Source organism: Acromyrmex echinatior, chromosome 9 (genome assembly GCF_024713525.1).
Source record: "Acromyrmex echinatior isolate Ae372 chromosome 9, ASM2471352v2, whole genome shotgun sequence".
NCBI lineage: Eukaryota > Metazoa > Arthropoda > Insecta > Hymenoptera > Formicidae > Acromyrmex > Acromyrmex echinatior.
In genome coordinates this window covers 7,273,699-7,298,640 of record NC_141860.1, presented here as the reverse complement: position 1 = coordinate 7,298,640, position 24,942 = coordinate 7,273,699, and the positions used below count along the sequence as shown (strand labels likewise).

General features: G+C 35.0%; 1 protein-coding gene across 6 annotated transcripts in view; it reads left to right on the top strand.

Annotated features, from left to right (window-relative positions):
- Positions 1-4,155: 4,155 nt before the first annotated feature.
- how (protein held out wings) overlaps positions 4,156-24,942 on the top strand; it is a 49,177-nt gene continuing 28,390 nt past the window's right edge. For 3 of the 6 annotated variants that reach the window (XM_087409376.1, XM_087409378.1, XM_087409375.1), the window contains exon 1: positions 4,497-5,356. In XM_087409376.1, coding sequence (XP_087265502.1) covers positions 5,230-5,356 — 127 coding nt within the window. In that variant the 5' untranslated portion in view covers positions 4,497-5,229. Of the gene's footprint in view, positions 5,357-24,942 lie in introns of all 6 variants that reach the window. The other 3 variants (XM_087409374.1, XM_087409373.1, XM_087409372.1) reach the window with 2 other exon arrangements.

Sequence of the window (24,942 nt, the reverse complement as noted above, 5' to 3'; positions counted from 1 at the left end):
CTTATTCGGCTTTTTCTTCTTAATGATTCTGACTTCACTCTGTCTTTCCTAAGTTTTTTTATCGAGTTAGTCAGAATCTATGAATGCAGTTTTTTTCTCTTTATTCGAAGATTTGAAGATTACAGAGGCGATCGGGACGGGAATGGAAGAAGGATGTGGAGTAACAGGGGAAAAAATCCAAGACGAAGTAATTTATAACGCGTGACACCCACACGGTTTTCACGGTGAGGCCATGTACGGACGCGTGACGTCAACGTCACTTTTGCATTAGCCAGCGTGTGCGTGTGTGCATGCGTGCGTGCGTGCGCGCGTGTAGGCGCTGGATACACCGCATAGAAGGTAAAGTCCGTGGGAGAACACTAAAGAGGCGACGTAATCGGCACGGCCGATCAATCGATCGGAAATCACACCTTGAATTCGATCTATGACCGTTCCGTCACCGGCGATTTTTCGAAAGTTGCGGACGAGAGGCCGATTGTAATTGAATAAAATCCAAGAATAGAGACGCTTTATAATTTGCTAGTTCGAATTCAAATTCATGGATTGGACTTTTCGAATACCAAACCATCGAGTCTCTCATTTAAATTGCAAAAGTTGTGAATATTAATTGATTTTTAAGATTTATTTCTTAAATTGTTACATTTTTCAAGGCTTTGGAAATATTTCGATGGAAATTATCAGCGAAAAGATGGTTATAATTAATAAAGACCTAAGATTCTTATTTAATTGTTCAGATAATTCGAGCACCTGGATTTAAATAATTTTGGATAATAATTGTTTTGGATAATTGGAAAATCATACTCGGATTATAACATTAATTTAATATCTTCAAATTACTCAGTACTCATTGTTAAAAGAACATTGTTAAATTCTTTATGAAAAACATGATTTTGTTGAAATATCTAAAAATTTAGCTAAATAATCTAAAAATAATTTTGTTAGACTAAAATAATTATGTAGTAAATTCAAGTATAATGAGCAATGCTGTCAAAAATTTGATATTTTACCATCAATCAAGTTTGAGCGTTTTAAATAATTATTTTGATAGTACAACGAAATTATTTTTCTATATAATTATTTTCATACATCAAATTATTTTCGAATATGTATTTATTATAGTTAAATTTTTATGTAGCAAAATCATTTTTTTTTCGTGTTGATTAAAATGGGATTTCAAAGGATGAAAATTGAACCAATCTTGAAAAAAATAATTTTTAATCTTTAAGAGTAAGATTTTATTTATCTTAGAATAAGATTTACTCTAAAATTTTTAGAAGAGAAGACTCAAAAAAAAAGAATTTATTTACTTATTTTAATAATCATAACTGGTCGTTCATTGCGGTCTGTTTTACAGTCTTCAAAGACTATAATAAAGCCTCAATTTATAAATTTGTACTTTTTGCTGCTGAAGAGAGAGAGAGAGAGAGAGAGAGAGAGAGAGAGAGAGAGAGAGACGAAAAGAGAATAGGCTTTGCTTTCTTTCTACACGGATGAAACATTCCGCAACCGCGTGCGCGCCTTTAAGCGGTTCGTAAAGACAAACCAGTGGCGAATGTGCGCCGTTGACACCATTAACTGTCAACGGTGACTACCTCGTAATGGTATTTCCATTGGTAATCCAGCCGGGCAGAAATCACAGTAATGCTCCTCCTACAGGATTGGTTGTTTATATACTGGATCCCGTATAAAAGGATGCCTCACATGAGAAACGCACGATACTAGAATAAAATTTTTCTATTCAAACGACGAGACATGATCAGAATTCGCTATATTCTTTTGTTAAACCGATTTATAGTATTATGTTTCATCTTTTCTAGCATTTTATTTTCAAGCTAAATTCATTCTTTAGAACTTTATAGAATTGAACGAAAATTCTTATATCAATTTCTATATTAACTTAATCTCGGTTTAACTCACTCTTTATCCTTTTTTTATTCTAAAGAAAAGATAAAATATAAATTAAATCGAAATTTTAATTAATATACAAATTAATAAAAATGGACATTACATCATTATTCCAACTCATTTAAGCGAACCTTTTAGCCATGATATTTTAAATAAAATGGTCAATATATGTACGTCGGCCCAATATTAATTTGCGAGTTATAAACATATTACTATTATATTTTCAATCACTTTTAATTGTGAGAATGTGAGAATGTTCTAAGAGCGATATCGCGATCTTGGCACTATTATAGCCGTCTTTACATTGAGAAAAATTTTGATTAAAATAATGGCATTTTGGTAAGACCAAACAGAATTATAATATCTATTGCTCTCAAAATGCCATTTCTTGTTGGTACGCTTTGTTGATTTAATCAAAACATTTTTGTCAGGTTAGCTAGAAACCGTATATAATCAGAATTTAGCCACAAGCGATTTTGTCAAAATCTTTTACGAGAGAAAATATATAATTTCTCGTAGAGAATACATATACTCTCTCACTTTAACTTATACTTTTTTATTCTATAATCTTAATTAAAGTTAATAAGTATACTGCATGGGAGAAATTATATATACTATAAATCTTTCTCTTTCGTAAGATTTTGATAAAATTGCTTATGCTCTGTAATTCTGTTATAGAATCTCTAAAATAAGCAAAATTCTCTAAAAGGAAGAAAAAGAAATAAATCCCAATTAAGAGCGTGCATTAGTGCACGGCACGTGCGTCGTTAATATATGAATCGGCGACATGCTCGCGGATATCACCTTGTACGTTCACGCCTTAGTCGGCGTTCGTATATCGCAAGTGAGTAGGTAGAGTTATTAATTATGCATTCTAAGGCACGCCGGAGCTCCGGAGATCGTAACGATGTTGCGCACGTTGATGTAATGCACCGATCTCAGTTGGGAGAGGTCGGCTGGTTGCGCACTCAGGATATGTTCCACACGGCCCATTTTTTTCTCCCTACCTCTGTCCACGAACACATTCTTCGCGAAGCCGGGACGATTGGCGAGGAAGTATACCGCACTACCGTATCCCTGTCTTGTCAATCGGCACGTTACTCATTCATATTAAAAGTTCATCTTTCTTAAGTCTCCAATAAGTCATATTGCTCATTTGTTACAACAATAACTCAGAAAATAAAGTTTTCCAGAAAATTAATTTAAATATTTTGAATTATTAAAATTTTGTAATATTAATTTAGAAATACAATTTTGATTAATAATAGATTATATAAAAATAAAAATGTTTTTTAAAAATATATTTCTTTCTTGAAAACGTTACAATTTTTATAAAAATTGGAAAGAATTGTGTACGTATATCTATATATATATTTTTTGTATTCACCATATTGGATCTATCATTTTTTTATATCCATATAGATTCTAAAAAATTCTGTGATACATAATTTAATTAGAATTTTATATCTTAAATATTTTATTCTTTCGTATCTATACTATAATGAACTTTAAACTTTTGATATTTTGATTCCATTTTCCTATAATCGCGATCTCAAAGATATTTAAAAATAAATAGACCAGATATGTTCTTAAAAAGTCCGATATAAAAAGTTAAGGAGTTTGCATGCGTGCGCACGTCGCGTGAGATCCGAGCCAAGATTAAAAATTGTAATTGGAAACTCGTAACTGGAAAAGATCACCGGAAAAATTTTAGAGGAAGTGATCTTTCCTTCGCGAGTTTCATGGCGTTCCAACTGAAATCAAAGACATTTTCGACATAAAATATATATGTACATCCCGCAAGATCATTCGTAGTAGTGAAAGACCACATATCTGAAAAAAAAAAGGTACAAACATAATTCGCCTCACACATACACGCAATATCGCGTTAAGAGAAACGGACGGTGCGTTGGCCCATGGACGCGAGCCTGAATTATCCAACTCCGCGACACGATGGTATGGCGCTTATCTCCCTCTCCCTTTCTCTTTCCGTTTCTCTCGCTCTCGCTCGATGCTAGCGCGTATGCAGAAGCCGTATATGGTAGTGGGCGGTAAACGCATGGCGAGTGGCGACGTTCCTCACGACACGCAGGAAAACGCGGCGCACGTAGCGCGCATGCGCCCGCGAACCCGCTCTTCGGCTCGACTCGGCGTCACTCGGCTCGATTCGGCGCGGGTGCGCATGTACCGTGCACGAGCGGTACAATCAGTAGAGCCGAGAATTCCAAAGCGCGTGTACTTACTCTCGAATTCTCGCGATTCGCATTCCGATTTTACCCTCCTCACGCAAGCGAGCGAGAGAGAGAGACATACACCATTGTCTCTATGCACGTCTAATCTTCTCTCTCTCTCTCTCCCTTTGCCGTTTCACCCGATTCTCTTTGGTTTTTTCTTTCTCTCTTCAAAACTTCGTCGATCGTTCTATTTATCTTTGACGCTCCTCTCTCGCTCTCTTCCTTCTACGTTCTTTCTCCCTCTCTCCGTCTGTATCTCCCTCCCTCTCACTCCCTTCCTACTGTCGCTCCCACGTCGCTTCTCGCGATCTACTGCGGCGTGCGTTTACCAGTGGGATCGTTCCTGAAAGCGCAATAGTCAACTGTGACGACGTGAGTGTGTTTCCTCGAAAAGGAAAGATTGGCCGAGTCAAGCGGGATAAAACTGAAGAAAAAGGGAGAGAATTATCTCCGACGGAGCTGACGGGAAAAGTATATATCGAAGAAATCGGACGCTAATACGAGGAGAGAAGCGATCAAACGGAATTACATCGCTGAAAGAAAAAAATAAGAGAAAAAGAAAGAAAAAAGAAAAGAACGAACGACAAGGCAACTTTACGACTCTCTCGAAGGAGTGTCGCTCGCGCGTTCGCTCTCCGGCTCCCTCCCCCTATCCTTCCCCCTCTCTCGCACCACCCTCGCTCCGATCCCTCCACGTTAGCGGGAGTCTCGCTTCTCCTCTTCTCCTCCTCCTTCGTTTCGTCCCCTTTTCCTTCCTCGTTGTCTTTCCTTCGTCTTTCCCTCCCATTCGCGCGTCATTGCCTCCCCCCCGCCCCCCTCCCCTTTCGTCTTCAACGCCGTCGTCGCTGACTTCGCTTCGGCTCCTTTTCTTTTAAACGCTCCTGCGTCAGTACGTCTCCGCCCGTCCGCGCGCGCCTGGTGCTCTCTCGTAACCGGAGAGAGAACAATTTCGCCGTTCTCCGTCCCGTCTCGACGCCGCGTCGTCGCCGCCGCTCACTCGCCGCCTCCCCTTTGAGTGTGCATTAAGCGTGCCCGCGCGCGCCTAACACGCGCCAACATTCGCCATTGAAGCAGCCGAGTACAATTTGCGATGTGTGATAATACTAACACGACGACGCAGAGTATAGCGGACTACCTGTCACAGTTGCTGAAGGACCGGAAGCAGCTAGCTGCCTTCCCAAATGTCTTCATTCACGTGGAACGTCTGCTGGATGAGGGTGAGTGACGATTTTTTTTCTTCCTTTTTTCTTTATTCCAGTTTTTTTTTTTTTTCATCTCGATCTCTGCCGCTCTTTATATTTTTTGTCCGTCTCGACGTTGTGTCACGTATCCGTGCGAATCCGGGGCGAACGGGAAAGGTCGAAGGTTTCCGGGAAATCCAGAAATAAATGTGTAGCCAAAGTGTACGCGCGGCCGAATTTGAACGGTCATGTAACGCGAGGGATTTCGCGAACTACGCCATTTTGCGCACTTGCGCGCCTCCGAATACGCTCGGCGATGAATTTTTCATCGTGACGTAACGGAGAGATCGCGTGTCTTTCTTCTCCTTCGATGATCAAGTCGCAGAAGCACTTCTCTCATTCGTCCATTTGGATTACCGACTTTATATACATCAGGCATCGTTTTCCATTTTGTTCGTTTGGAAATGTTCGTCGATCGAACCGATTGGCCCATAAATGCTATCAGCGAATTCCTATGAACAAGGCGTATATAGGGTGTTCCGGAAAATCTAACTTCAGAACAAGTCGTAATTTTTCTTGATACGGCGAGACATTTAATTCCGGCATGAGCTATGGATTTTAATCGTTTCTCCGTGCATGTCTATGAATTCGTCGATCTTTGAACACTGTCGTTTATGGATACGATCAGTGAAAAAACCACCATCCAGCGCCGATTCTTCACAGATAAGAGTACGCGTCTTCGTTGTGACGTATAATACCGAATTATTGGTGATCGACTTCTTTTTCTGATTCGCGATATGTGCATCGCAAAAAAAGATTAGAGATTTTCTAATAAGAATCTGTAGAATTATGTAACTTTTTCCCTAAACGAAAACGTGAAAAGTAAAAATTTTTATATTATATATGCATATATATGTACACTGAAAGAAATATTTTGTATTAATATATGACTTACAAACCTTCTTACTTTTTAATTAAAAAATTTTGTTTTAATCAAAATTTTTTAAATAAAAAGTAAAAAAGTTTTTGTAACTCATATATTAAATAAAACATTATTTCTTTCAATGTACATATAAAAAATTTTTACTCTTCACGTTTCCGCTGTAGAGAAAAAATTACATGATTGACTTCCTGAACTCGAGTTGCATTTTGTATGCAATATGTATGGAAAGTTTGTTGAAATCTAAAAATTTAGTTACATACAGAGAGATCTGAAGATAACTTTATTAAATTATCAAAATAATTATGTAAGACATTCAGACTTGTTGTTAGAATGAAGTTAAAACTTTTAATTATTCTAGGAATTAAATTTTTTTGTCTCATGCTTGATAGAATTCCTATGTAATTATTTTGATGATTCAACAAAATTATTTTCAGATCTTGTTAAACTTTTAAATACTTCAGCAAAATTGTTCTTTTCTTGTCTACTAAATTTTATCTACTAAAATCACGCGAGAAAGGATATACATTTAGTATTTTTTTCTCTTCCTGTTCTATCATTTTTTTTATCTCTTTCTCTCTCCCAAGAATTAAGAGAAGAAAACAAAAACATTGGGAGACCAATTAAAAGTGGCTGTTTTCTTGACTCTGATTAGAGAGTTTTAGAAATGATATCCCTCTTGTTTTGCTTTTTATTCCCGCGTTGTTGCACCACTCAAGCCCGTAATCGGAATCCGATACTCCGTTTGAAAAAAATCCCGCTAACGCAGGGACTATGCATGTAGAACACCCTGTGTAAAGGTGTCGGGTACCCCCCGCGTGTGCCTTATCCGCTCCTTTCGCTATCGCGACGCCCGGCGCGTGTGTGTCACGTGGCCGGCGTGGCGACGGCATGGTATGTTCATTCGAGAATTACACAGACCTCATTGATTTATTATCTGATCACTGTCCATAGATGCACAGATCTTTAAAGAGACATCCTAAAAAACGTCCAGATGACGTTCTATGTCCTGAAACCGTAACCAGAGCCCTTATTCTTGAAAAGTATCGCATACGAAATACTACAGTTACATGGGTTACATATATTATAGCATTTCCGTAATTCTCGTATGTGATACTTTTCAAGAATAGGGGCTCAGACTATAGATTGAAATTGGATTGGAATTTAACTGATTATTATCCATTTCTGCCAATGTTGTTTAATTTTAATCTTGGTCCAACTAATTCTTCATCTTTTTCTAGTTCTAAAAATTAGAAAAAAATGATGGATAAATTGAACTGAGATTAAGGTTAATTTATATTAGTAAAAATAGAAGAATAGAAATTAATCTCATGTTTATAGTGAACTCTGCTTTGATTAGTTAAATTCTAATTTCAATCTCTAATCAAAGAACGAATTTATTTTCTCGTTAATCGAACCACCCACACAGCATACTTTAAAAAAGTCTTCCTAAGTTGTACTGTAATCAAGGTATTGGTTATGTAACTTTTTCCCTAAGGCGAAAATGTGAAAATCTTTATGTATATACATATATGTATATATATGTGTGAAAATTTTTTTGCATGATGTGTACAGATATACATATAATATAAAAAATTTCACTTTTCACGTTTCTGCCTTAGGGAAAAAGTTACATAACCGATACCGTGATCACGATGCTGATTTTCTGCCTTTCGTCTTTCCCTCTCCCTTGCAATCCAATTACGCACCTGTTGCATTTTAAGCGCAACAGGTACATAAAGTAAATAGCACCGCTGCGAAAAGGATAATCATATAATTTTTTTCCATAGATCGGAAACGAAAAGTGAACATTAGTTTTTACTATTGAAGTTAATGGAGGAATTTTTCATTTTCCATCCTAGAGAGTTAAAAATGACATGATCGATACTCCGACAAAGTAATATTGTATTGTGTTTATTAATGATATATAGATGATAATTATATTATCATCTTAAACCACTATATAAGAAAGGTTGATGTCACACTAATGTTGTTCTAAACTTATTTTTGTTTTAAACTTGTTTCTACTAATGAAGATTAACTTTAATCTTGATTCAACTTATTCTTCAACTTTTTTTTAATTTTGAGAACTAGAGAAAGATAAAAAGTAAGTTAAACTAAGATTTAAGTTAATCTATGTTGATAGAAATTGACTTAAATCATACCTATTTTGAGAAACGAAAGGAATGATTCGATATTGATGAAATATATTTCGTTCCCTCTGTATTACAATTCTCAGTTGACAGCAAAAAAAGTATAACGTGAAATAAGAATACGTAAGCAAAACTTCTCCGATGTCGTGTCAATTTGCAAACCGTTGCACTTTGAGCGATTTTTGCGATCACTTTTGCGATTCAATATCGAAGAAACGATGAGCTGCATAACAGTTCAATCGTGCGTGAAATATATAGAATAAATGCGTGAACTATTCCGCAAAAGGTCAGGTCTTTATTTTTAGCGAACTAGCGCCATTTGAGATTATCGCGACTACCACCAGTAATTCGATATCCTGCATTATCACATGGGGAAACGTATTATTGCAATAGGCTGGCATCTGATATTTATGACACACAACAATATGAATACGATGCAGGATCGAAGATATTTTTCTATTCATTTTATATCATACTTTCAATGTCATGAATAATGTGTAAATAATTTAATAATTTGCGATAAATATCAAGACTCTGCATTGAGAAATCTATTTAGTTGAATCAATTAATTTCTTATTTGGATAAATAACTTAATTGGACCAAACATTTACTTGTTTCTAATAAACATTGACATCTGATAAGGTTGTTCATCAGAAACAAATAAAATGTTACAATAACCAAATGTTTGGTCCAAGTTAAGTTCAATCAAATTAAGTTATTTTATTGCATCAACCAAGAATTTGTTTACTCATATTCAAACAAGAAATAAATTGATTCAATTAAATGGATTGCTTAGGTATGTCGCCATCAGAAATATTTGGTAATCGAATGTACTATAGTTTTCTGTTATACACATGTATTTTCTTGCAAGTAGAATTCAATTCTTTGTTAAAAATATTCTTAACAACTTAAAATCTCTAATTATAATAATATTCTTTTAATTAGAGATTAAATTATAGAGATTAAGTTTTCTATTATTATACATCCTAAAAAATAAAATATTAATTTTTACTTAAAGACGTTAAGACATGCAAAAATGCTGAAATGTTAATTTTAACATTTTTGCATGTTTCAGCAAGTCCATTATCTTTAAGCCAAAATTAATGTTTTATTTTTTACAGCATATAAAAATTAAAAATCTACTTGCAAGAAAATATGTATACATATACATATTTTTTTGCAAATAGATTTTTAGTTTTTTTTTGTTAAGAATATTATCTCTTTCTTAAAAATATTCTTAAGAATTATGTATTTTAAAAAGAATATTTTGAAAAATAGTCTTAAGAATATTTTTAACGATAGCTAAAATCTACCTACAAGAAAAAAAAATATATACATGTAATAATAAAATCTCAGAAAACTATAATAAAAAAAAATCTAATTCTAAAAAAATATTTTTGCAATTAGACATTTTAACTTATTATTAAGAATATTCTTAAGAATTGAAAATCTACTTATAAGAAAATATATATAATAATGGAAAATTAGAAACTATAACCACAGTACATTTGATTGTCAAATATGTTTACGGCGACAAACAGATCCTCAGTATTTTCTCAACATGACATTATAATACGAATGTATTATAATGTATTGCTAATCTATCGATTTCTTTTTCATTATATTTGTATAATAAACTCATTTTTTCTCTTCTTCCGATTATTTTCTTTATTTTCAGATCCATTCGCGTTTTCTGACTCGCTTCTTACTCCATCTCTTTACAATATTCTTTTCCATTTCCTTGCGAAAGTCTTCCAGGTTTTCTGCCGGTTCTACCGGTGGCGGTTCTAGATTGCGAATTGTCTGCGCACATCTGTGTTTGGAATTGATTTCAATCGACTAAACGATACGGCAAGTGAAAGGAACATGCGAGCGCGATACTAAGTAAATATTTATTTATACGTCACGTTGTACCGCTTAGCGGCAGCACTTGTCGATAGCGTTGTGTTATGTTGTTTTTGCTTATCAATTTCCATAATAATGAGTGATGAGGGTGATATTGTCGGCAAGCAATAAACATCGGTCGAAATCGGAAGATTAGCGCGGCGTGCGTCTCACGGTGGATCCACGTACGCAGAAAAGACGCTGACCTCGCTGTGGCGCTGTGGAACGTGGAACCGCTTCGTCGGGCATTCTCGATATACTCCTCTCCTCCAGCCCATTCGTCGTCCCCTCTGCCCCCTCCCTCGCTCCCACTCTCTCCGACAACTCGATACACACACCGTTCACCAGATCTTTGATTCGCTCTCGCGGAATAGGCCCGGCATGGCATATAAACGCTCGAATCGCTTGATTCGTAAAGACCTCCCGGAGTTCATGTGTCTGAGATCTCTCTTTTTATCCCTCCTTTCTTCTTCCTTCTCTTTTAACCGCACGTGTGTCGTGCGCGCGCGTGCACACCTGTCCTAACGAGGTGGTGCCGCACTTCCGCGGGCGAACACCGGCGGTTATGTCGTTCGACAAAATTGGCATTCCGTCGTCCCTCCGCTGAATCGCTGTCGGCCGTCGCTTTGATGTCTGTAATTCGTCGTCCCTCCGTGTGTAAGCAACTTGTCTTTACCTGGAAATGATTCTTCGCGATTCTTTTATCCGAGATGATGCGCGATAAAGAAAAAAATGATTTTGTTAAAATATTTAAAAATTCAGCTAGATATAAATCTGAAAATAAAATATTTTGGATCATTAAAATAATTGTATAGACTCGAGCATAGTTGTAAAAGCAATGTTGTAAAAGAATTTGATAGTCTAGCAACCAGTTTGAGTGTCCTACATAATTACCGCTTTAGTACACACTATTGGGTCATCCATGTCCATTTCTTTTCTTTAAGAACTAAAAGCATCAAGTAACTACTTAGCAACGCTACTTATCATTTTGACGTTTAAGACCTCATTTTGACATCAGAATAACGATAAATAAACGTCTTGTGTTTGCCGGGTTATACCATTTATATATAGTTATAACATTTATATATATTTTTTTTAAGTACGCAACGTTATAAATATTTTCTAAAGATGTTAAAATATATATAAGAACCACTTAATAATTTTTGTACATTTGTTAAAGTGATGAAAGTTAATCCAAGACATCAAATGACCCATCGTGTGAAATGAAGACTCAGAAAATCATCATGTACGCTATGGATTTTGATAATTTGATAAAATTATTTTCAGATCTACTTTTAGTTAAATTTTTAGATGCTTCAGCAAAGGCATTCTTTCCGTGACGTTTCTTTGCAAATTTGCAAAACGTCGCAAATTCGAAAATCTGTAAATTATCGCCTCAATAATTAAGTTGATTAAAGAAAGTTAGAGGAAGGAATAATATCGTAACGAGATAAATTTGTCGCTCGTGCCCTCCTTTCCCTCCCGTCTACATGGTTTTCTTAAGCAAGTTCCCGGTTTCCGATCGACGATTTATCGCGTCGTAGCGCGAATTACATTCGCGAAGGTGTGCATCGCCTAAGGACGCGTTCGGCTTTGGAAAGTCAGGAGAAAGCTGTGTATCCGTTCATTTTGTTTTGCGCGCTGGAAAGCAATGCTGCATCGCTTACTATACGGGAGACTCTTAATATTCCCGGCGTGCGCCGAGAAACACCGTAAACTCACGTCGCAGAGAAGGAAGAAAGCCAACGTTCCCCGCAATGTTAAGTTCTTCAAACGGGACCAGGAAAGAAAATACTTTTTTTTTTCTGCAGAAATTCGTCGACGATCGCGGAACATCTCTTCTTCGTATTTTCTTCGTCATTTTTGAGCTTTAAAGATATTTTTATTGTAAGAAAAGCTTTTCAGCTGTGCGAGAATTCGTTTTTGCTTACAAATGAGGCCTCTATCGGTTTGTGAAAAAGATGGATTTGACTTCAAGTCGCGGAACTATAAAATAAATATGATAAAGAATCTCCTTAAAAAGGTCGCAGACAATTGTTACGATTTTCCGAGCTACGTGAGAACCATTGTTTTAAAGGAAACAAACGGATTCACAGTTAATTCTTAATTCTGAGTAAATCTTTTTCAATTCTTTTACCTTATTCGACAATAAAGTTGCACGATCAACAGGTTTTTATACCCCGAGGAAATACGACAAGAAATGCGCACTTCTAAACAGATATCGCCGTTACTTCTCCCATTTACGTTCGATTTTCATTCTTGATACTATTCGTGTGTATGTGTATATGCATATACACGTAGAAGGACATTTTTGCGAAAGACATTTTTTTCGAGAAACCATCTTTGAAAGCGCCTGTTAAAATCTCTATTGATCATGTCCCTTCACGAGAAACTCGAAGATAATTCGTTGCGCAATACCTGTTCCGCGATACCTGTTAGCTTGCTCGTGCTTGTAATGAGCCCTCGCTGTAAGGAATTTGACTTGTCCCGTATTAGGTAAGGCCGAGAGCAATAATTTACCGTAATCATCTCTTCTTTCGAAGTACTCATTGAATAGGATTTAAAGGTCTCGTTTATCTTTGAACCATACGCAGTATACATGACAGTTCTGTAGGATGTTAAAATGAAAGGAATTTTTATAATCTTTATTAATCTGAATAAAAGATGTTTACGTAAGTACTACGTAACGTCGATCTCGGAAAATTAATTTTATTAAATGAAAATGATTTTCTGCTTCGATAATAGTTGCTTGCATTTTTTACATATATAGACTCACGTATGATTTTTTTCTGATATAAATTAATTCTTTTAATTATTTTGTGTAAAATTGGAAAGTAAGAAAATATTTTTCAGAAAATCAATACTTTACGAAACATTTTGTATTCAAAATATTTTATATTTATACATGAAATACGAAATATTTTGTAAAGTATTCACTTTTCGATGATTTCAATGAATTTATGCAAAAATACAAACAAATTCTCTACATCATCAAAATTAAATATTTTTATACTTTTGTTTTTGACATTAATTTTTCTAATCTGAAAATATATTTGTTACTCATATTATAGTTTCGTGAAAGTTATCTATCCTTTGTTGATTTCCCTTAGATATTTTCTTTTATGTTTCTTTCTTTGAAATTTTTTAATATTGATTAACTTTACGAAGGTATTTCAACAATAATCTCGATAAAAAACTTGACGATTGTAAAGTTAAAAAGTAAAAATTATCTAATTATATGTCTGAAGAATCGTTTAATTAACTCTTTAAAGGTTAATTTAATTAAAAGGTTAATCATGTCGGGACTTCAAAGTCTCAACCGAGTTTTATCCTCCTTATGTCCATTTCTATCAATACATATTAACTTTAATCTCAGTCTAATTTGCTCTTTATCTTTTTCTAATGCTTAGAAAACTAAAAGAAAATAAAAGAAAAAGTTACTCCGAGATTAAAGTTATAATAATTTACATTGATAGAAATGAATATCAATCTCATCCTTCTTTTTTTTCTTCTTTCTTCTAATAAATAATTTCTTCTTTATAACGAACTTTATCTACATTAGTAAAACTATTAGGTGTTGGAATTAATTCGTAGCGTTTTTTAATGAAAGAATGTTATTTATTTCACATGAGCATTAAAAAATACATTAATGAAAGTACTTCCCATCACTTGTAAAACGCTACGAATTAATTCCAACACCTAATAGATAGTAATCTTATTCTTCTTTTTTTCTTCTTTCCTTCTTTCGTAAATCAAATTCGTGGCAATGTAATTTTTTCTTTATAACGAATACCTTAAATGAATTTAAATAAATATTTATTATGGACTTATAATAAACAAGTATTAAACAGACTGATAAATTCAGCTACAAGTTATATAATTATTCATCGTCACAATTGATTTTTTAATTACGCGCATTCTAATCTTATCCTTTTTCGAGATGGTTGCGGGTTGAGAGACACTGCCTGCTCGCCCGGGCATCTATGGGTTTTTACATTTGTTGTACAGGCGGCGTGTAGATAGACGGAGAGTACACACACAGGAGCCTGCCCTGCCGTAATGATCCATCGCGCCGTATAGTGATGCATTCGAGAGGACGGCTGGCGTGTTCAAGCGCGCTCTATTTCCACCGAGAGTGTGTAACGAGTTCTCTCGGTGACCTAGTGGCGCGAATAGAACTCGTCGCCAAGTGCGCGCGTCCTTTCGAAATTGTCCGGTCGAAACTTGGATACCTAACCGGCATTCGTCGTCGACACGCCGGGTGCGTGCTCGATTTCGAGCCAGTGCAGTGGGTCGACGTGACTAATCGCCGCAACCTTCGAGAGACGTTTCGTTTCGACGTGACGCACCTAGTCTCGCTAAAGGAATTCACGCCCTTTTTTTCGTGGAAAAGAAGAAAAGTTACCGAAGGTCTGAAGTGGCTCTTCTGATCCGAAGGCAGCTGAGAAGAGCTCGATTTATAAATTCGAAGCGTCTGTCTTTGACAAAAAGATGGTCTTTCACAAAAAGCGAACGAGAATATATGTTACTCCTCGAGATAATGAAGCGTGATCGTTAACTGGACCGTTGACAAACACGTTTCTTACATGTCCGAATTAATATTCTAATTAATATTCGCGTCTAAAGGTCTAATTTGCATTCGGGAACAGAATGCGAATAAAATAATTTCAAACTCGGAAGTTTAATGGCACACTCAGCGTTGAACGTAGAGAGAACGTCGTTTTTTGCAAATGCACTCGTAAATATACGCAATCGCGACACCGCTAACGTTTCTAGTCACTAATTGCCGTTCCTATAGCACATCGGGCAACTCCTTATGGGAAAAGGCAACGAAGCGCGAGCAGGACAACGCGACGTTAATGACAGACATTATCGCAACGGCAATAAAGCCAGGTTCAATTAACCGCGCTGTAAAAGGTACGACGAAAAACATCGTTAAAGAAAAAAAAATGAATGGATTTCTTATAATAACCCGGTCATTGCGTTTTCAATTTATCGCAATAGCGTACCTTCTTTATTTCGTAATACTGCGAGAATCATTTTCGAGGGTTGACGATGCTTTTACATAATTCATAAAAGCCCATTTGGATCTCTTCTTTCTACGAAAGAATTCATGTATTATTCTAGGTAAGATAAGATTACCAACTGTATTCTTTTGAAGCTCGTGTTACTATGCATTAAAGATTGCACCGAGAGAAATATTTTGTGACTTACAGAAATTTTCTTACTTTTTAATTTAAAAGTTTCGTTCTAATTAACATTTGGTTAAAACAATTCAAATTTCGTTGGTTTATAAATCACATATTGCATAAAACATTTTTCTCAATGTAAGGATTGTGAATTAGAAAGATTCGACCAGTCAGATAATTTTAATTTTAATCCGTTTTATTCTGATTGGTTAAGATCTAATCTTCAATTCGCAATCCTCAGAATCCGAATATTATATATATATATATATATATATAATTTAATATATAGTATAATAATATATAATTTTAATCTTGATTTAACTAACTCTTTATCTTTTTCCAGTTCTGAGAATTAGAAAAAAATAAAGAATAAGTTGAACTGAGATTAAAGTTAATCTACATTGGTAGAAATGAACTCATCAATCACCAATGCAATGTGTAGCGTGACACGGGCTTAAGAATACTTTTTTTAAGATCATAAAATTTCATTAATTAAAATCTTATATTTATGAAATTATATTAATAAGAATTGTCAACAAACATTATGTTCTAAAAATTTTATACTCTTTATTAAATACTTAATGCATAAAAAAATTATCCTTCCCACCCCCGGGTCATCTTTTTTTTAAAGAGATATACATATGTATTCTATTTCTTATGATTCAAATATAATAGTTCTAACTCTAGGAAAACAGCTGACCGACTTTAATGTTAATGAGGAGCCTTGTTCATAGTCGCCCAGTTCAGTACCGGCCGATCGCGTTCAGAGCCATCGCTAACCGGACTCGGTCTTCGACCCCCCTTTCCTCTTCCATTACCGCGCGACCCTTCCCTCCCTCGCCTCTCGTCCTTGCTTGCCCCTCCCCGCATCTTCATCGCGCCGTGGCGGCCGCATTCCTTCTCTCGAACGGTGAAGCCGCGTCGGGAACTTCGACTTGCTTCTCCTCGCCTCACCTCGCATCGGCTCGCCTCAACTCAACTCGACTCGACTTGACTCGCCTCAACTCGACTCAACTCGCTACGTTTCGTCTCGCCCGCCTCGTCTCGTTTTGCCTCGCCTCGCCTTTTCTCTCAAGTCTCAAGAGCTCGCGATTGTGTGCCCCGAGGATTGTAAACTCCCGCTCTCGCTTAACTCGGACTAGAGACCCTGTAACAGAGTCTGGCCTGAGATGACAAACTTTGGATTGGCTCTTTTTGATTTGATTTTTGTCAACTTCTAAATATGAATGAGTAAGATAGCACAAGTTAGAATGAAGCATATATAAAAAAAGAACAGATATGTACCCATCTTTCTCACTATTGTTTTGAAAAATTGCTCGGCCAAAAAATGGGTATTTTCTAATAAGAGAGAAGTTACAGTAAATTATTACATCCTTATTATTTGTCAATATTAAACAGATATGAAATCATCTACTGAAAAAAATTATTAAATCTTAATATATATTTTAATAAAAATTTACTTACAGTAAGTAAATATTTACTCGATAAAAAAATGATAGTTAAATTAATGGTTTTTTATCAAATAAATTTATTTAGCAAATTTATTTACTTACAACTATTTAAACAAATATTTATTGAAATTTAGCATTTTTTTCAGTGTTTACACTGTATCTCTTGCTGGAAAGCACTCTCTGTTATCAGAGGCCGGTATCAGACTATGAATCAGACATTGAAGATTGAGATTGAAGAAAGATCGAAATTCGAGCAATCAAAACAAAAGGAGCTAAAATTTTCTTCATTCTCATTGATCAAATTTTAATCTTCAATCTTTAATCTCAATTTTCAATGTATATGTCTAATTTCGACCTTATAGGGTCTCTATTAAATTTAATTCGAACTAACTCGCATTAACTTTCGATGAATCGAGGTTGATCAAATTGCATCGGAGCTCCTTGGTATATCTGAACACATATTATAGGATACAGAATCATCAAACTTTAACTTCCTGGACCGATCTAATGATTTTTTTATTCAGTCGAATGTTGTAGCAAATCGAATTTTTTTGAGCGTAAAATTTTGATGTTTCGTTGAAATAAAATTCACTTAAAATCAACTGAGAAATTTTGCACAATATACTTTTTTCCAGCTTTTAATTTGTCAAGAGCTCCTTATCTTCTATCGTTATTTGCTCGAAAATTGTAGGCACGCGATAGTCTTGTCAAGGAGGAATCATTTTCATATCAGTCATAAAACACTAACAAAAAAATTATATGTCGAATATTCATTGCATCAGTACACAGTAAAAACATTTTATATTTGTGTTGGAAATGGTTCTCAAGTCTTTATTAAAATTTTGTCTTTATTAAATTTTTAACATATTCAAATTAATTTAACATACTGTAATTATGTTATTTAAATATTTTGTATTAAATTTATACTAAAAAATATTTCTTAATATCAAAATAACACAATTTATGAGTAAATGATAAATAACAAATAACAAAAAAATGTTTCCAAATATAAATTTTAAGATAAATAAATAAAATATATGATAATTTAACATATCATAAATGTTAATTTTACTGAAAAAAATATGCTTCCACAGTTGGCTTATAAATTGTATCAGTATATATTTTTTTGTATATTAATTTTTTAAATATTTGTTACATTCTAACATATCCATCTTGTGTTAAATTAATACAAAAATTTGAGTATTTAGGATAACAATAAAATTTGTTAAAATTTAACATAATAAATTTTCCAACTGTATTTTTTTAATAATGTAAGACATGCATCAGAGAATCATTTAATGAAGGAACGTAAAAGTTCGAGATCTTATCTTCTTTCTCCTTTTTAATCGTTGAATATAATACACTAGAAACAGCTAAAGTTGCTAATACAAGATTTATCTCCACAAGTACACAGAAGCAATCGAGTTAATGAATGTCCGGTGAGAACCTCAGAGCGACCGCAAAGCGACGGTATCGTCGCGAGGTGGATCGATGTGGCCGCGCATTCGTGACTGCAATGAAAATTTACGTGATTCGTGGTATTGTTTGCGAAGGATCGAGGCAAAGGTTACGCTCGGCGCGTCGCAATATACCGATAGATCGGAGTATATGCCATACCCAACGAGATCGCCTTTTTTGCATGAAGGTCTAGAGACACGACGTAAAAACGCATTGGACTACAACAATGTCACGTTTTTATTCCGACGTGCCGCTTGACGTGCGTATAAAAGTGCACTAGAACGCGTCGTGGGTAAATTACGAGTAGCACCGTGAGATCGTACTCTAGTCTAATTATTGTCATCCAGTAACCGCATATTTCGTTGCCGTAGGCGCAATATACGTCCGAGTCTGAGCCGCCTATAACTCGTTGCATAACGAAATCGCGTGGTCGTATAGATCGAATAGGTGGGTTGACTCGAAAGAATGAAACTGGCAGACCATTATTTAGGTATAACGTTCAGTAAAAGTAACAAATGCTGTCTCTTTCACTGTTTTTTAACTGATATTTTTAAATGACGCGAGAGATGGCTGGTCCTTGTATTAAAGTCACTAGATTTAATACCGCAAACTCTCCATTATTTTGACTCAAAGACGCGGCCAGTCAAACTTATGTATTTATATAAACGTATTTTGGAGGGAAAGTTATAAATTAATTTTTTATTTGTAATTAGTTTATTTATGAACATAGAAATATGTATGAATGCTTAATTTATGTATTCTTTAATCTAACACGAGTTTATTTGCCGTTGAAATTTCAATGCATAAAAGTGCACGAAAATATGTAAGTACGATTCAGAAAATGAAAGTACATATCAACACGTGTAACTACCGAAAAAGAAAATAAATTTTATAAGGTGTAAATATTAAGTTTGAAACAAAAAATACATAGAAAACTTGACACTGGATAAAATAGCTGCTATACAAAATTTTGACACAGAATAAAATATTGTACATGAAAAAATAATGTTATACTATCTGTCGTTTTGGCTCGGAATGCTAAAAAAAATGAACGTATCATTACGGTTCTTTAAACCTAGTGACTTTATCGTACACAAATAAAAAATACCGTAGTACCTATGAATTGCGTAAAGAATATACTTCTATTTACATTTTACAGTTGTAAAAAGTATGACGTAGTATTTATTACAATGAAAATTGATACTATATTTTTATCAATTATATTAATGAAATTGCAGTGCATATTCACTCGCTGAAAAGTTATTTAGGTGAAACAAATTGAAACCGTGCCACGGACACGTAAGAATATAATTATTTGAAGGAGCAGAATAAAGGAATTTTATTTTCCTACGTTTTAATGACAAGATAGGAAATACGTTGTGTATCAAGTTACGTGACTAGAAAAAAAAAGAACGTATGTCAAGTTACGAGGTGATTTTCCATTTCGCACGACACCGTTGGTTTATGAACCGTATTGAAAACGTACAGGCAAATAATGTCGCTCTCGCGACATACGTAAGCGAGACGTGCAACAAATTGCTGCATCTGAAGAACGCAGCCCTCTATGACGGCAAAGAAGAAAAAAAAAGAAAGAAAAAGGAATTTCTATCGTCACAACTGAAGAACTTTCGTAACGCGAACGACTGCGCCTTCTTGAGGTATCGCCTAACGAGAATTCGTATCTTACTCGACCGGTGATATCGGTTCTTTACTAGTTAATTTGTGATTAACTTAATAATAATGCAAACATATTTTTCTATCTGTGGTTAATCACTAAACTGATGGTTCTGTAGTGAATAACTTTTAAAGTTACCATACTGAAAGAAAAATCCTGTGTACTAAATACTGAAAAATACTGAAAAAATTATCCTGTGTACTAAATTTTAAATAATTGTTTGAATATAGTACTATTATAACATTCATTTATGGAAAATAAATATTTGCTAAATGAAAAATAATAACAGTTAAATCAAATTAACTCATAACTTACATTTAACCAGCTAACATGCATGTTGCATAAGCTAAAGACGTCTTTTAGGTCCGTATTCATAGTCCGTTCTTATTTCAAGATCATCTTAAATAATGTCTTAATACCCTCTGATTCGTTCGTGACATCTTAAGATTGTACTTAAGATGGTGTTGAATATAAGATTCAACTATGAATACCTTAGACATCTTTTAGATATCTTATGCAACATAAATATTATTTGGATAATGAATATTTAGTTCTTCAAACAAATATTTAAAAACTTAGTACATTTTTTTCATTATCATAGAAAATTTAGAAAATTACAATTTTTACATTATCAAGTAAAGCTTAAGGTTAAATCTAAATCATAAATTAAAAAAATCATAAACCAAATGATGAAAAATCAGATTAAGTGTCTTGTTACAGAATGATATGGGAGATGCACAAAGACGTTAAGCAAACACTTCTGTTTTGCTTAACGTCACGTCGCACGAATGACGCAAAACGACATTCGAATAATTTATTAAAGACATTTATATTATTACTTGTTAAATGTGCATGTTTGTCAGCGATTGGATTAACATACCGAGACGATTGCGGGAGAATTACGCGCGAGAGATTCTCCAGAAGGATCGCGGTCGGCAACCTAATATTTGCGCTTCAACCGAAATAACGTGTTTCGGATCCATCGCGAATATAGGTCCCGCTTCCGTGCCAAACGCGTCGTGTATTCATAATCCGAGCATCATCGGTGCCCGCGAATCCCTCTAAACGGAAGCCGCGATTATTTCTGAAACGTGGAGGCGTACCTTCAGAAGCCTCACTGTTTATTGCTGACTACCAACTGGCATAAGCTTACATGGAAAAGAACGCATCCGTTCAAACTAGAGTTACCAGAAGTATTCTTTTAAGAGTACAAGTACTCTCTTTAAAGTCGTGAAACTTCTGATCATCATTCATTAAAATTTTATATTTATAAAATTATATTGATAAAAATTGCCAATAAAAATTACTTCTATCTGGAAATTATATATTATTAAATACTGCATTAAAGAATATACTCTTCTTTCGTGCTCCCGGATTATCATCTTTTTTTTTAAAAAAATATATACATAAGTATACTCTTTTCTTGCGATTCAGATATAGTAATCCAAGTCACGATGAAATTGTAGTTATTGTTGACGTGAAAACAATCGAATTTTGCTGCTTTCGTAAATGTTTATTTTAATTATTGCAAACAAAGTCTGTCTTGTTGAAAAATCTGGTCGAGCACAATTTGTTCATTGAAATTCGCCACTGAAATAGTTTACTTTAGCGTATTTGTTATGATGACAAAATCAGTAAATCGAATAAATTGCTACGTAAAGAAAGTGATGAAAAATCAAATAGTGAGACTTAATTATTGAAATGTCAAAAAATTAAAAAATACCATTTTTACGCAAGAAATACGATATTAATCAATTATTGTACAAACATTCTGCAGCATGGAGACAGCAGAGAACAGAAAACAAAACAAAACGAAATAAAAAAAGAAAAAAAAATAAACGATACAAGTTTTAATATTAATTTGAAAAATAGAAACGGTCAATAATGACCGTGTGTGTGTATGTGTTCGGTACTTCTAGTGTTAAGTAGTGTTAGGACTCATCTGCGCGTTTTGAGACAGGTAGATATTCGGTAGGCGAAAGAACACACAGGTAAAGAAGCGGAATTTGGTCGAGGGTCGAATTCGGAGGCTCGCAGAACGCGATCGAGAGTCGGAATCTCGACAGGTCTCGTATCCGGAGAAGAAAAAAAAAGAGAGAAAAAAAAAAGAGAAAGAGAAGCGGCAATTCTGGCAGTCATTGAGAACAGCTCAAGTCACGGGGCTTTTTTCGGCATCGACTCTCTTTCCGTAAGTGTCTTCTTTCCTCTCCTCTCTTCCGAAGAAAGCGTCTCCCTCGTGTAGTTGCGGGCAACGGCGTTTCTCCGCTTCTAAATAAGGAAATGCCTACGCTTCTCCTCCGCCTCCGTCGTTGTCGATTGTCGCGCGCAACTCACTCCTCACACACGCAAAAAACGCGTACACATGCGTACACGTATGCACACATGCGTGATTCTTAACCCATTTAATCCTACAGTTCCATTTTTGGAGCGGTGAACATGATTGACCGGTGGAAGTGGGAAAAGCTGAGAGTATTAACATCTCAGTTGTTTGGAGTTTTGTCCAATGTTGACTGTTCATTTTGATTTCCAAAATTACTTTCCTTCAAAGTCTTTATTTATATTTATATATATATACATATATATATATATATATATATATATATATATATATGATGTATAATGTAAAAAGAGAAATCTGGATTTGTTTCTACAGTTATTCTTTCGAGGTCTCTTATAATATTCTCGAAGTATGCGGAACTTGAATCACTCTCTTTCTCTTTTATTTTTTTAATTATATGTTTGTATTTCTTTTCATTTTCTTGTTATTTTTAGATTCTTGCCCTAAAATATTAATAACAAACATCTTTCTCTCTCTCTCTCTCTCTCTCTCTCTCTCTATTTTATATTTTATTTCCTTTTTGTTTTTACTTTTATATTTTATTTATGCATATTCGGTTTCTATTATTGGGTGCTTTCCATTCGATGACACAAGTCAACACAAGCGTTGTTCTATCCTTGTTGACATTCAGAGAGAGATCTCTGACAAAGATAGAACGATACTTGTGTTGATTTGTTTGAATTTCATCAAATAGAAAAATTTCATTATTGTGTTGTTTAGTTGTGTATTATTTTTCGACACTTAAGAAGCTGGAGTGTTTAACAAATAACGATATCTATCTATCTATCTATCTCTCGCCCGCCCGCGATACGAATTTGAAGCTCGTCGGCGATCGCGCGAGCGAAACTGCACTGAAGATGCTTCTCTCTCGCTGTCTTCCTTTCTGGAAAGAGAGGAAACGCGTCCTATGCACGCGGTCTTTAACTCAGGCCCTTAAGGGCCGGGCTAGCGGGGCCGATGACCGAACCGGATCGGACTTGGAGCGGAGCGTGTTCGCGTTCGCGTTCGCAGCAACGAGCGATCGCGCGTGCCTCTGCGGCTCCTCTGCATTGCTCTGCATGCAGCTGTTGCCGTAGCATTCTCCGTTGCATTCTCGCGTTACGGTAAAGCAGATCAGGCCAAGTGCAAAAACACAGATTTCGTTTATTTATGACGTGTTTATTTAGCGGAAATTCGGACAGACGACTTTAAATCGCGGTTACTCGCGGAGTCGGAAATAGTTTCTCGACGACCTATAAGTAGAACCATAATTGATTCCGTTCACTTATACTTGTCGTTCTATTTAGCGCTCTGAATTAATCAAAACCGGCTTGCCGTTTGCCCCAGTTTATATGTATCAGTATATATTCCTCAGTTGTCTCTGGAATTTTGAAATCATGACATTTCTAGATAATCTTGAAAACCTTTTTCCTCCACGTTGTGATCTGGAACTCGTTAGTTTTAATCAAGTTTGACTGTCGTAAAAATTCTAAAACGTGGAAAACTGGCTTCGTTAATAGTTGAGCTTGACGGCATATCTAGTCTTCTTTTTTTTATAGATGATGTGTCTTTTTTAAAATATTTTTCTGTTCTTCATTTAAATTTTTAGAGATCTTGAGAAATTGACAATAGCATTTCACATGAATATTCATTCGGTCATGCCTAAATCGTTCTTTTCTCATCGTTACAACATCGCTAAACGTTATTCTTCGCGAACTTCTCTCGCGTGCACTTTTCTCCGCCTCTCCCTTCACTTCTTCGCTTTCCCTTTGATCTTTGTAACTGTCATTCGCGTGTTGCATCTTCCTTTCGCCTTGTTAACCTTTCCAAGATAATCTTCACTGCTTGAGATTTACAGGAAGGCATGACCGTTGGATTAATGAGTTTTTGACATGTTTATTATTTTAATTGTGATCATCACATAATCAGTCTGACATTTATATTTTTCCATTTATCCTCTGTTAACATCTTCGTTATCAAAAAGGAAGGAACCGCTTGCTTATTAAAATATTTATTAATTAATTATGAAAATATTGCCTTTCGAAATTTTTTTTTCTTAGATTCCTCTTGCATGATATAATTAATCATATAATCACGCTGGGCAAAGTCACAAGTTGAGTATCTTAAATTTTTTTTGCTCAAAACGGCAAAACGGGGTTGTCATGTAACTAGTATAATTTTCTATCATCAATATATATAATATATACTGATAGTATTTTTCATTCCCGTTTGATGAGAAAAAGGAGGATTATCGTGCACGATAATCTGTCCTTTCTGCATCCAGCGTTCGAAATTGCAAACCAACAAATTATTTTTCGTACACGCACTACTTACAGCAAGATATAGATACTTATCAACGAGATATAGATATATATCGACGATATATAGCGACGAAACCAGCGACTTTCCCAGAAAAAGTTCAGTTACGAGAAGAAATCTATACAGACTTTGATCTGATTAAAATTTCAATAGAGATGCAACAATTGGGCTTAACGGTATTTTTCCTTGCGTAAGGCGATCAGCTCTTCGCACGGTATGATATAAATACTAAATAT